The following is a 14016-nucleotide window of genomic DNA, read 5'->3' on the forward strand; positions in this document are numbered from 1 at the left end:
TGAATGCAGCAAATCAGATTTTCCAACATGGCAACAAAGATGCTTCTACTTCTCAAACGATAGTGCCCCCCAATCTTTGGTTCAGAAAACATGACCCCTGTATAAATGCATTGTTGGTAAACACAATATTCATTGCTTAATAACCTGGAAAAGATGTTATGAAATGAATCTGCAGTGATGTAGCACTTTTCATTATGGAAATGCCATATAAATATTTAACGCTAATGCTTATTTTATTCTAATTTTGTGTTAATTACATTTGCTTAGTTAATATGGCATACTTATGCCAAATGTTTATTTTATTGCCATAGATTTTATAAATGATGGCAATTTCATGTGCTATTTTATTTGGAATTAGGTTGATTGTCAAGACATACAGAATCACCTGTTAATTTTAGGGTTTAACATTTATGCCGTGATACCAGCAAAGCCTCAGCACACACACACACACACACGCGCGCGCCTATGAAAACACATCACACAGATTTTGCACACATGCACACATATACTCTTTTTCCCCCCTGTATTAGTGAAACAACTCACTGGCACATTGCCTCTAGCTTTCTTAGGGAAGGAATTTTCCTTTATAGGCTTGTTCCTACTTTTGAAGGCAGATAAGTTTGATTTAGCAGAATATCCTTCTAACATTGAAGAAGAAGGAAAATTAAATAGGAGAAAGAATATAGATGGTATAAAACAATTATATAGATTTTTTTTTTATTTGACTCAGAAATTTGGTAGCATGTGAAGTAGTTTTAGGAAAATTCCTTTCTATCAGTTCTTTCATATTTGCCAAAATGACATAGTTGTTAAACTCAGAGCCATGCTTAGGTTCTGAGGGGTATGTGGAAAACCCTGGCGCCCCAACATACCTGCTTCACACGTCTCATAGGTATCCCCACTAGGAATTCACTTCTCGGGTTAACATTTCCTCATCCCATAGTATAAGTCAGTTCTTCCCATCCATTTTCCTTTAAGACAAGAGGGATCTTGGGCATCAAATGAAGAAGAAGAGATTCTGAATAGAGTCCTAATGGGTACCAAAGACAGACCCTACCTACATCACTGTGCTCTTCAGCGATGGCCCTGCTGTCTGTAGGCTGAAAGAGCTCGAGTCTTCCCTTAGGGTTTTGTTTTGGTCAGGATTAACTTCTGCCAACAGTGGCTTAAACAAGAATTTATTTCTCTCTCATACAAAAGAAGTCTACAGAGCACAGTCCAGGTTGGTAAGGAAGCTCCAGTCATAAGATACCGCAGTTCCTTGTGTCTGGTTACGCTATCATCCACTTCTTTCTCTCAAAGGCGGCTGCTCACATTTCAGCCATCATGCCCTCAGTCCACCAGTAGACAAGGAAGGAGGATCATACAACTCGACTGCTTGCCTTTCATTAGCCAGAACTTAGTCACATGACCACACTTCTCAACAAGGGAGGTTGGGAAAAACTGTCTTCATCCTTCCTAGGATATGGACTCGGCAGGAAAATCAGAGGTCCATACACTAAGGAGGATGGGGAAGAATTAATGACAAGGGACAACTAGAAGACTTTATTATAGGTTCATATATCAGGTCTTGCTAAAATATTTTACAGTAAAACCTCAATATAATGGACTAATTCGGGTGAGGGGGTGTCCATTAAAGCCTAAAGTTCATTATATAATAAAGTAGGTTTTACGAATGCGTATATTAAAAAATTGACAAATTAGTGTACCTGTTTTTACTTATGTAGACACATTTGTGTAATTAAAATTAAGTATATATGAAAAGTTTAGTTTCACAGAAAAGTTTTCTATATGTATTACAGTAATTTTACATTTATACTTAATAGGTCTAGTAAATGGGTGCATTCACTAGTCACCAAGAGTAAACAAATGTACACGTCTGGGACAGGGCTTAGCCAGCGTGGGAATATCAGCCAGCAAAACTGCTGCAGAAAATCACGCCACGAGAGGACAGAACCAGTTACCTCGAGTGATGTGGTGTGATCACGAGCTGTTCATTCAAGAACACTGTTTATGAGCAGTGACCCTTGGATTTAAATATGCAGACCATAGTTGTAGATGTATAATATTTATGTCAGTGAAATTACTAGTGTTTTTTTCAACATGTGGCCTATTCGCTAAAATTTGTTTAAAGTGACAGTGAATTAATAACCATAAATAACCTGTTGATTTAATTATAAGCAAATCTTGGTTAAAAGCATTTTAAAATTAACAGGGTGTTAATTTTCACAGATGACATGGACCAGAAATTTTGTCCATTAAATCAAGGTCTGCAAAATCGAGGGTTTACTGTACTTATTATGACCTGATTCTTTTCAGCTTTCTGGATTTCTTTCCAGGCCCAGACATAAAAATCACAAATGAATAAATGTGTTCAAACTCAAAGACCATTCCCAAAGAAAAGGTTTAGAAAGGTCAGACCCCATTCTGTGATTGCCTATCAACTTCCCTTGTAATTTCAGCGGAAATTCTAGAATTGGCTGGGAATGCGGCGAGGGACAACAAGAAGGCCCGGATAGCCCCAAGACACATCCTGCTGGCAGTTGCCAATGATGAGGAGCTCAATCAGGTACGTCCGCAGCATGGACACATGCCACGAAACGGGTCTACAAACACACTACTGCCTGTGGACGAGGCTGGCTGCCAATCATTCCTGCTACAGTTGCCAGTCACATTTACAAAAAAAATGTAGATCATGTAAGAGAAGAACCAAGTCTGCTAGCCTTGTCATTCAGCTTCAAAGTCAAGTTGCCTCTGGATTAGCTCCTGTTCTGTGTTCTGGGTCTGGCCAGACCTGCTTTTCCTCTTTAAAAGCAGCTCAGTGTGTTGCTGCGGAAGGTACAGGGCACGTACGTTTTTCCCTTCACGGTTTCTTCTCCCAGACTTTGTTGATGATGTATTCTGATGAGGGCAAGAGAGCCCTTCTCCTCATATTAGAACTGACCTTTGATCTGTTAGAACTGACTCCAAAGTGAAGGGAATGTCCCCTGCCCCCCACCCCCAAGGAGGTAAAAGGTTGATGGCACAAGAAATTTTTATTTGTATTTATCTTCTATTCCAATTTTCTCAGACTGTCTGTGGTGAAATGATTCTTATTTCCAATCCATCATGGACTGTTAATTTCCAAATATACAATAAAAAATAATTACTAGAAAAAATATACAAGCTACAAGCCACCATTTTGTTGTTGTTGTTATTAAATCCAATAGATATATAACTCTGTCCATTTACTATAACATTTCTAGACTCTTCCTCGTGATTTCTGTACTTTGTCACAGACATGTGACTATGGCTTGTGCACCGGCCCTGGCCGCAGTGCACACGGAGCAGCGCTGCGTTAGGATGCGCAGGTGTATCCGTGGAGTGGTCCCCCCCATTAGCTAAAGTAAACAGGTATCAGGTGGGAGGTGCCCGCTCAGACAGTGTGTTGATGGACTGCATGATCAAAGGAGTGCGGAGACCACTGGTCTGCTGGGAACGGGGCCTAGCCCCAGCAGTGACCTTTGAACCCCATTTTGTCAAGCTGCACGCCCCATTTGTGAAGCTCTTTATCCTCTGTTATGTCTGGAATTCCAGAGCCCTGGGCAGCATCGCTGGTTTCGACCTCTACACCCTTTCATTTTGCTTTGTTTTGCTTTCTGTGCAAGATCACAGGAGGCCTTGATACCTGCGGAGACGCTCTGCAGGCGAATCAGGGAAAGCCAGTTAGACTGTGTATTTACACAATTTGGGGGGGAAAGCAAAGACCAGATTTAGACCTTGTTTTGACAACAGTTAGAACTGCATAAAATCCAGAGTCAGCAAGCTCTTGGCTGTCTGATGTGTTTCCCTCTTCAGCTGCTAAAAGGAGTGACCATTGCCAGTGGAGGTGTCCTACCCAGAATTCACCCCGAACTGCTGGCCAAAAAGCGAGGGACCAAAGGCAAGTCAGAAACTATCCTCTCCCCTCCCCCAGAGAAGAGAGGAAGGAAGGCCACGTCAGGCAAGAAAGGGGGCAAGAAATCCAAGGCTGCGAAACCACGGACATCCAAAAAGGTGAGCCAGGTTACCTCTGTGAGCCAGGGACTCAGAACAGGAGGAGAGTTGAACGATCAAAAGATGAAGGTGAAGCCACATCTCCAAAGTGCTGGGACCTCTCCACAGCTTGGTGCTAGGAGAAAATGACAAGAATGAGCTCACATCATCAGGTGGGGTCCACTAGGGTTATCCAAACCCAAAGTGTGGGTGGTCTTCATGTTTTCAGATCCCTTCTGTCGCCCCCACGAAGATCTTACGTGAGAGCTGATAGCCTGGACCTCTGCTTTTCATTTCCCCAGTGCTCCATATCGCACACGAAAATATCTCTGCTCTCCCCTGGATAGTCGCCTAAGTCTAGCCAAGGGGATTTCAGGTGTTTCGGAAAACCTGATGTGCTAAGTAGCTATAGCTCAGAGATGCCATTTGCAGTTAATACTTTCATATGCTGCCCAGCACAGTTACCACTATCCACATGTGCTATTTCAATTAGAATTTAACTTAATTAAAACTAAATAAAATTTTAAATTCTTTCCTTAATTACACCAGCTGCGTGCTCAGTCGTACGGAGCAGCACAAACGCAGGACATGTGCATGACCACGGGACCTTCTGTTGGACAGCGCAGCTTTAGAGGCTGTTGGTTTCACTCCACAGACCTCCAGGACACAGAGGTTATATGAGAGCTCACTGCACCGCCACAGTGCCCCAGGGAAATCCCGGGCACAAGGAGGGCTGAGCAATGTTCGAGAACGACCCCCCTTGTTCTGATTATTGTCATCATAAGCGGCAGGCGTTGAAAAGAGTGATAATATACATGTGTCCCGGTTTGAGTGAGGACTGCAGGCGCATGGGACCCTGTAACAAACACACCATATTTGGCAGCACCTTTTCGTCCCCTTATATTGCTGTCCCTGCTTCCCTCCATCGAGAACAGCAGAATGTGACGCCTAACCACCCCCTTTCATATCTGCATTGGTGGTGGCCAGAAGAGCTTTACTGAGTCATTTTGGGCTTCTTCTGAATGATTTCCCATCTGTTCCTCTGATTTCTACCCACAGTCCAAACCAAAAGACAGCGATAAAGAAGGAACTTCAAATTCCACCTCTGAAGATGGGCCAGGGGATGGATTCACCATCTTGTCTTCCAAGAGCCTTGTTCTAGGACAGAAGGTAATCAAAAGAATTATACTGTGCTGTAGTAAAACATGATTGCATTTTTTCAATCCTCACCCGAGGGTATGTTTATTGATTTTTAGAGAGAGAGAAAGCAAGAGAGAAACATCAATCGATTGCTTCCCATACTCTCTCTGACCAGGGATCAAGCCCACAACCTAGGTATAGGCTCTGACCGGGAATCAAACCCGAAACCTTTTGGTGTACAGGATAACACTCCAACCAACTGAGCCACCCGGCCAGGGCCATGATTGCATTTTTATAACCTACTGTTTACAAGCAATGATGCCTCCTCCACCCCTAATCTGACTTTCACCCTGGTCTTGAATTATTCATTTTTAAACTCAAGAACAAACAAGCTCTTCAGTGCTGAGCAGTGTTCATGCTGATGTTGGTCAGCCAAAGATAAAAACGGAGAATCCTTCTGGTCAGTGGATAGGATGGTGTTACTGGTTTGGCTGGAAATGCCCCATGCCCGTTATTCCCATGTTCACCAAAACTCATCTCTAACTTCTCGAACAGGCTTTGGGAAGTCCACCTTACATAGCTCAATGTAATTTATCAAAGACGGAAAATAGAAATATGTTTCCTGAAAACCCCGGGTGTTAGAAATAAATTATTTGCCAATAATTTAATCTGCCTGCCTTTCTCAGCTGCAGGAAGAAACCAACAGGGCTAGACATTTGAACGGTCTCCGCCAGCAAGCAGCCCAGCCAGACATGCAAATAATTCATTCCCACAGCATAAAAGTTTACCACATAGACAATTTATCTATCAAGTCAAATGGGGCTGAAATAAGACCCACAGGGAAACAGTTAATCACAGCTCTGGTAGCTGAATGTTTGCAGGCTTACGGTCGTACGGCGTGAGCCTCTATTGGAGCTGTATAGGAAGAGTGTGAATGTGGCAGGTTCCTAACTCATCACTGATGGGAGCGCGGAAGCAAAGAGGTGGAATTTATGTGCCCACTAGGGGCCGTCCATAGTTACGTGACGATTAGCTTTCTCTCACTTCTCTAGGGGAACGTAAAGTTCTTGCCCACGTGGGGAGACGATGGATAATGCCTCCACTCCACTAAGCTGTGAGCACAGAGGGCAGCATTTCACAAGTGTAGCCCCCAGAATGGGGTCCCCTAAAGGCAAGGGAGCCAGACAGTCGGGTCAGGGTCCTGGAGCCCTTCGTTTCTCTCAAGCAAGGTCATCAGCTTTGCATCCCTGACCCAAAGGCTTGTGCTGCTCTGGGAAGAATGCAGCAAATGGAGGGCAGAGGAGAGAGCAAGCCCGGGCTTCCCTTGCAAGAACTACCCAGAGAATATGTCACCGCACAGCAAGGCCGCCAGGATGGGGAAACGCAGGCACAGGCTGTAGGGAACGAGAAGGGGATTGGTGGCATGCTGCTAACCACAGAGCAAACATCAAATCCACTGAGTCCAAAAGAACCTATTGAAATCAGAACCCCTGGGAAAACGAGACAGTTGCTCCATGCACAGCCCTTTGTGTTGACATTCAGCATTAATAATCGGGAGAATGGCCCGGCCCGTGTGGCTCAGGGGTTGAGCGTCGACCCACGCATCAACAGGTCGCCAGTTCGATTCCCAGTCACCAGCACATGCCCAGGTTGTGGGCCCAATCCCCAGTCAGGGGATGCAGGAGGCGGCCAGTTGATGTTCTCTCTCATCGATGATTCTCTCTCCCTCTCCCTCTCCCTTCCTCTCTCTAAAATCAATAAAAAATAAAAAAATAATAGAATGAACAGATATGATGTAAAATATGAAGATATTAATAGGATTTAATCTTTCCCACCCTCTCCATCTTTTCTTCCTAATGCAGCTGTCCCTGACCCAGAGTGACATCAGCCACATTGGCTCCATGAGAGTGGAGGGCATTGTCCACCCAACCACAGCCGAAATCGACCTCAAGGAAGATATAGGTAAGGTCCTCAGACTTTGGTAGAGGTGCCCCAGCATGGCCCATCTTTAGGATTCGTATCATGAGACACTTATGGGCAAATCACCCCCTAAAAAGGCCCTTTAGTAGTTTGTTAGAATCTAACCCCCGATGGACCGAAGCTAGAGACCCCATGCCAGCGGTGACCACTGATAAACCAGGATTTCAGTTGCAAACTTTTATTCCGACTTTCTGCATATGGTTGGTTTGTTTATTTTTTCTGGCCTAGTAAAAGTATATCCAACAGTAATTAATGACATTGAAGAGAACAACCACAGCGGCTTCCCCTTGTTCTCCGCCACAGGTAAGGCCTTGGAAAAGGCTGGGGGGAAAGAGTTCTTGGAAACCGTGAAGGAGCTCCGCAAATCCCAAGGCCCTTTGGAGGTCGCTGAAGGTAAGTGTGGAGCTGGCCCTATTCCCAGCACAACCCACCACCTCCCTCCCTCCCCAGCATCACATGCTTCTCACATACTCATTTGCAAAGCAAAATAGGCCATAGCTAATCAGAAAGCTGTGTTTTAGTTTGAGCTGCCCCATGTAGATCGAGTCATGTGCTTTGGGGGCTATAAAGTATCTGGAGAGTTCAAGTCAGTTTGGATCAGGTCACCCAAAGTGGTCTGGAGCTACTGGGTAACTTTATTTTAAGTATTCGTCCTCCTCCCTCAGCCCCTGACAACCACCAATCTGCCTGTCCCTATGGATTTGCCTGTTCTGGACATGTCCTGTAAATGGAGTCACACAATGTGTGACCTTTTGTGTCCGACTTCTTTCACATAACAGCTTCTTTGAGGTTCATCATGTTGTAGCACGTATCAGAACTTCGTTCCTTTTTTATGGCTGAATAATATTCCATTTTGTTGATCCATTCCTCACTTGGGTTGTTCTACCTTTAGCTATTGTGAATAGAGCTACTATAAACATTTGTGCACACGTTTTTGTTTGAATGCCTGTTTTTGAGACAATTGGGTACTTTTTTGATGGGCTGGTCCAACTTCAGATCTGTGTCCCCACCCGCACCACCCAGTGACCATGCAGTCAGTGCAGGTGTTGCCCTGATGCTAGGGCTCTAAGATGGTAAATCCCTCTCCTGCCCTCAAGCACTGGCTAGCCTAGGAGGAAAGACAGCCACAGTAGTGGGGCACAGAGAGGTGGGAACAGAACTGCAGAGCTCATCCCCTGCTTGGGCGGGGGCAGTTTCCATGAGGGTACAAGAGCCACATGAGGGCAGGGGCGTCGTGGCCGTAAGGGCGTTGTGTGTGAGAAGGCTCGGGTCATAAGCTAACGGGGAGCAGCAGGTAGAAGGAGACCCTGTATAGACGAGAGGGGCGCCTTTGAAAGTTGAAGCAGGGACTGTCACGATCAGACTAGATTGTTGGAAAGTCAAGAGAGCACGTGAGTCCACACTTCACAGTCTGCACATACCATTTCCCATACATATAGCAATGCTATAATTTTTATTTTATTTTAAAATTAAAATAAAAGAGAGAGCCACACTGAGATGTAAGACAAGGGCATGTGCGGGCAGGGAGGGCAGAGCTGCGTGCGCTGCAGCCGGGGAAGGTCTAAGCTGTGGGTGCTGGGCCCAGGTCTGGAAATATGCACCATCAGGAGGTTGACTCTCACCTGGTAATGAGACTGGAGTCACCTCACCCTTGGAGGGAACCAAAGCCAGACTCAGTGCTGAAAGCAAGGGCTGGTAAAACTCCCGTGGCCTTTCACCCTGACCACCACCCAGGGCTGTGGCTTGTGCGAAATCTGTTTTTTAGGGTAGCCAGTGGGAGCAGGGAGCCCCTCGTCCAGGCCACACTGCCCATGGGCTCAATGTCTGGACCTGCCACACCCCTACACGGTCATGAGACAGAGCCCTGAATCCGCCACGAAAGACTGGATGGATCTGGGCGGGGGAGCGGGGGAGGCACCCAGCAAACTGCCTGTCAGAGTGGGAAGGAGAAGATAGCTGCTCTGCATAGAATGAGAGGCCCCAACACGCTTCCAGAGGTCCGCAGGTGGAAAGTAGGAGGGAGAGAAGCACTATGTGAAAAGGTCATGGCTGAGAAATTTCCAGAATGACACCCATGAGCCCGCAAGTTGAAAATATTGAGTATAGGCAATGAACGATGTGGTGACACTTCAGAAGTTCAAAACTCAAGAGAAACCTGAAAAGCAGCCCAAGAGGAAAGGCACATGGTTTGTAGACAGTCCTGACAGTGGCTTCTCTCAGCAACAAAGGATGCTTGGAGATGGGAACGAAGTGTCTTCAGAGGACTTCTGGTCAAGATGGCAGCGTAGGTAAACGCGGTATCACCTCCACCAACAACCACATCAAAATTACAACTAAACTACAGAACAACCATCATCCAGAACTGCCTGAAATCGAGCTGAGTGGAAGTCCTACAACTACAGAATTAAAGAAGAGGCACGTCAAGACTGATAAGAGGAGCAGAGATGAGGACCGGCTGGTTCCACACCCACGTGTGTCAAATAAAAATCAGGAGGGACACCTTGGCTGTGAAAGTCCTCCCCAAGAAGCAAAGGGTCTTTGTCCTACACCAGGCACCCAGCTCAGGGTTCCAGGGCCAGGAAGAGAAGTCCCCATCACTTCTGGCTGGAAAATCCAGCGGGAACTGAGGCTCAGGGAGGCTGAGGCCGCTGGAGCCCCAGGCAGCTCCTCTTAAGTCCTGCACATGGACTTACTCAGACTTGCTCCCTCCGGGCTCCAGCAAGGGGGTCAGGGTGGGGCGGGTGGCAAGCTTGAAAGACATCAGAGACATACGAGGAAGAACTGAGTAGTTTGGCATTGGGGCAAGAGGTGGAGAGGTAGCTTTCTCCCAGACAGAGGTGCCGGCGGAGGCTACTGTTCCTTTGGTGAGCCCTCCCTCCATGAGGCCGGCTGACACAGCCATATCTGAGACTCCACCAACCTGGTTCACATTGTTTGCCCCGCCCTGGTGATTCCCTGAGGTCCTGCCCCACCCAACTTTCAGGCCCACCCAAGCTGTTTCTAGTGGCTTTACCATAGGATTGGCCTGTCTTGGATCCTGTTTCAGGTTTTCCTAAATTCTCTCAAACAAGCAGCATCTGGCCTCAGCAAGCCCTATATCTCTAGCTAACTGGCCCCAGGCCCGGCACTAGGAGCAGCCAGCCTTGGTTCAAAGCTTGCCTTGCCTGGTCATCTCCAAGTCCAGCAGAAGCAGCAGCCATCATCATACAGCTTTGTAGCTTATTCTGGGTGGCCCCAGGTAGTACACAGGCAGTGGCGACCTTGCCCCAGAGTCAGCACACCCAGTGGAGAGCTTCAGACCACATTGAAGCACTGCCACTCAACCACCTCCACAAGTGACACACTCAAAGAATGGACTCAGTGGGTACCAGAGTCCTGATGAAGTAAGTCTTGCTCTGTGTGGTGGGCCCCTGCACAGCTAATCCTCCAAGGTAGTCAGAGGTTGGTGGATAGTGGGCACAGTCAGCCCTTACAGGCTGATCAGCTTGAGTAAATCCCTCCAATTGATGTGCCAACAGCAATCAAGACTCAATTACAACAGAAGGGTGTACAGTCCACACGAGGGGTGTACCTCGAGGACCCAGCTGAGAGACCAGGAAGGTTGTGCCACTGGACCCTACAGGACACCTACTACAATAGGATACCCTAGGAAGCCTAGGAGACATAGCAACTCTACCTAATACATAGAAACAAACACAGGGAGGCAGCCAAAATGAGGAGACGAAGAAACATGTCCAAATGAAAGAATAGAACAAAACTCCAGGAAAAGAACTAAACAAAATGGAGATAAGCAATCTAACAGATGCAGAGTTCAAAACACTGGTTATAAGGATGCTCAAGGAACTTAATGAGAATTTCAAAGAACTTCATGAGAACTTCAAGGAACTTAGTGAGGACTTCAAGAGCATATAAAAGGACCAGTCAGAAATGAAGGATGCACTAATTGAAATTAAAAAATAATTTACAGAGAATCAATAGTAGAGTAAGTGAAGCCAAGAAGCAAACCATCTATTTGGAATATAAGGAAGCAACACACCCAATCAGAACAGCAAAAAGAAAAAAATGAGGACAGTGTAAAGAGCCTGTGGGACAACTTCAAGCATAGCAACATTCGCATCATGGGGGTGCCAGAAGGAGAAGAAAAAGAGCAAGAAATCGAAAACTTACTGAAAAAATAATGACAGAAAACTACCCTAATTTGGTGAAGGAAACAGACATACAAGTCCAAGAAGCACAGAGAGGTCCAAACAAGATGATCCCAAAGAGGTCCACATCAAGACACATCATCAAAATGCAAAAGGTTAAAGACAAAGAGAGAATCTTAAAAGCAGCAAGAAAAAAGCAATTAGTTACCTACAACGGAGCTCCCATAAGACTGTCAGCTGATTTCTCAAAAGAAACTTTGCAGGCCAGAAGGGAGTGGCAAGAAATATTTAAAGTGATGAAAAGGAAGGACCTACAACCAAGACTACTCTATCCTGCAGAGCTATCATTTAGAATTAGTGACCATATAGAGTTTCCCAGACAAGAAAAAGCTAAAGGAGTTCATTACCACCAAACCAGTTATTTGGAATGTTGACAGGTCTTCCTTAAGAACAAAAATATGAACAATAAAATGGTAATAAATACATACTTGTCAACAGTTGAATCTACAAACAAAATGAGCAAGCAGAACAGAAACAGACTCATAGATACAGAGAACTTTTCTTGGTTGCCAGATTGGTGGGGAGAGGGGTTTGGGGGGATGGGTGAAAAAGGTGAAGGGATTAAGTACAAATTGTTTGTTAGACTGATGAACCTTAAAGAGAAGGGGTGATGAGGGGAGGGAAGAGATAAACCAAGAACTTACATGCATATATGCATAACCAGTGGACACAGACAATAGTGTGGGGAAGGCAGGAAGGGGTCAGGAGCGGGGAGGAGGGGTCAGTGGGGTAAAATGGGGGGACATCTGTAATACATTCAACAATAAAGATAAGTTTAAAAAGAAAAAAGCCCAGCTGGTGTGGCTCAGTGGACTGAGCATTGTCCCATGGACTGAGAGGTCCTGGTTCAATTCCCGGTCAAGGCACATGCCCAAGTTGCAGATTCAATCCCCAGTAGGAGGTGTGCAGCAGGCAGCTGATTGGTGTTTCTCTCTCACATCAATGTTTCAATCTCTCTCTCCCTCTCTCCCTCTCTATAAAATCAGTAAAAAAACATGTTTTTTTAAAAAAGAAGAGAATCCGGCCGGTGTGGCTCAGTGGTTGAGCGTTGACCCATGCACCAAGAGGTCACCAGTTCAATTTTCGGTCAGGGCACATGCCCAGGTTGTGGGCCAAATCCCCAGTGGGGGGCATGCAGGAGGTGGCCAATCAGTGTTCTCTCTCACTGATGTTTCTGTCTCTCTCTCTATCTCTCTTTCTCTCTAAAATCAATAAAGAAAAAAAATTGTTTTTAACACCATCACCTATAAGATATGTCCTGTTGTATATTCCATTAAGAAAGAATAAAGTTCCAAGATGGGGTGTCCAGTAGGAGACCCCACATAAAGCCAGGACACGTTCTGTTTAAGAGCCAGCAAGACAGGAGCCCCCCATGCACAGAGGGCAGCAGGTGTGTGTCTTGACCTTGGCATTGGGTTGACCAAGGGGAGGAAGGCCCCACTCAAGAGTCTGAACCGTAAGCCAGCACTCCCACAGATTTGCAGCCAAATCCAGGGTAGCCCAAAAGCCTGGGCAGGGAAGGGATTGGAACGTGGCCTGGGTTTGGTGGTGTCCCCAGGTGAGAGAAGCGAGTGCTACTTCTCTCTGAGAGAACTCAGCCCAGTCCAGGCTGACAGTGGTTGTAAGGTGCATCCTGGTTTCAGCCAGGAAGCTGGATGGGACGGGCTAGGAGGTGACAGTGGAAATGAAGCAGACAGGCCTGGAATGAGACAATCTGAGGAAACCGGCTAGGGTCCCGGGGACAAAGAGGGAGGGGAAGGGAAGTGGGTTTCCAGAGTGAGTGGTTTCGTTGGGCACATGTGGATGGACCTGGGGCACGTGTCACAAGCCGTGTGAACAGCTGCTCCCTGAGGCTCCTCAGAGATGACCAGAAAGACAGTCACTGGCAGGGGGAGTGTAGAGCCAAGTGCAGTGGCCCTCGAGTGATGGAGGGTCCTACGTCACTAGCACAAGCCCTGTGCCAGACCTGCCGAGTCAGGTCTCGGGCGGTGGCGGGTAGACATGTTTATTTGTTAAAAGTCTGAAAGCCATTGTATTGGTTTCCTATTGCTGCTATAACAAATTACCACACATTCTGTGGCTTCAAACACAGTTATTCTCATGAGTTTGGAGGTCAGAAGCGCAGTGTTTAGAAACTAAAACCAAGGTGCTGGCAGGGCTGGTTTCTCAGAGGAGCTGTGCCTCGCCTCCGGCCCGGGCTGCAGCGGTCCTCGGCTCCTGGACGCATCTCCCCCACCTCTGCTTCATCGTCCCTCATCTCCCGTGACCTCCGACCTCCCTCTTAGGAGGATCATGTCCCCATCTCCAAACCCCCCGACTCACGTCTGCAGCATGCCTTATGCCATGTGAGGGGACATTCCCAGGTCCCAGGGGTTGGGTGTAGACATCTGAGGAGGCCATTCCTCAGCCTCCCACAGCCCCCGGAGGTGATCCTGACACAGACCTGTGATCAGGACCCGTGGTGGACAGGCATCTCATCACGTGGCAGACCACGTGAGGGTCACGTGCTGTCCCATCAGCTGACTGTCCAAAGCAGCTCCGACAAAGCTCCCACCCTGTGAACGTACTGTCCCCATCGAAAGCACCGAACGGTGCCGGTCAACTTCTCTATCGCCTCCTCGTCCCCCACACACCTAACAGGTACATGTGGGGTTCAGCTTCACCCCTGGCTCAAGGT

General features: G+C 46.8%; 1 protein-coding gene across 2 annotated transcripts in view; it reads left to right on the forward strand.

Moving 5' to 3' along the window:
* Nucleotides 1-14016, forward strand: part of LOC118632310 (core histone macro-H2A.2) — a 46132-nt gene that overhangs the window by 29648 nt on the left and 2468 nt on the right. For both annotated transcript variants that reach the window (XM_036265317.1, XM_036265318.1), the window contains exons 3-7: nt 2463-2569; nt 3838-4035; nt 5074-5184; nt 7017-7116; nt 7438-7527. In XM_036265317.1, coding sequence (XP_036121210.1) covers nt 2463-2569; nt 3838-4035; nt 5074-5184; nt 7017-7116; nt 7438-7527 — 606 coding nt within the window. The remainder of the gene's footprint in view (nt 1-2462; nt 2570-3837; nt 4036-5073; nt 5185-7016; nt 7117-7437; nt 7528-14016) is intronic.

Source organism: Molossus molossus, unplaced genomic scaffold (genome assembly GCF_014108415.1).
Source record: "Molossus molossus isolate mMolMol1 unplaced genomic scaffold, mMolMol1.p scaffold_m16_p_17, whole genome shotgun sequence".
Taxonomy (NCBI): Eukaryota; Metazoa; Chordata; class Mammalia; order Chiroptera; family Molossidae; genus Molossus; species Molossus molossus.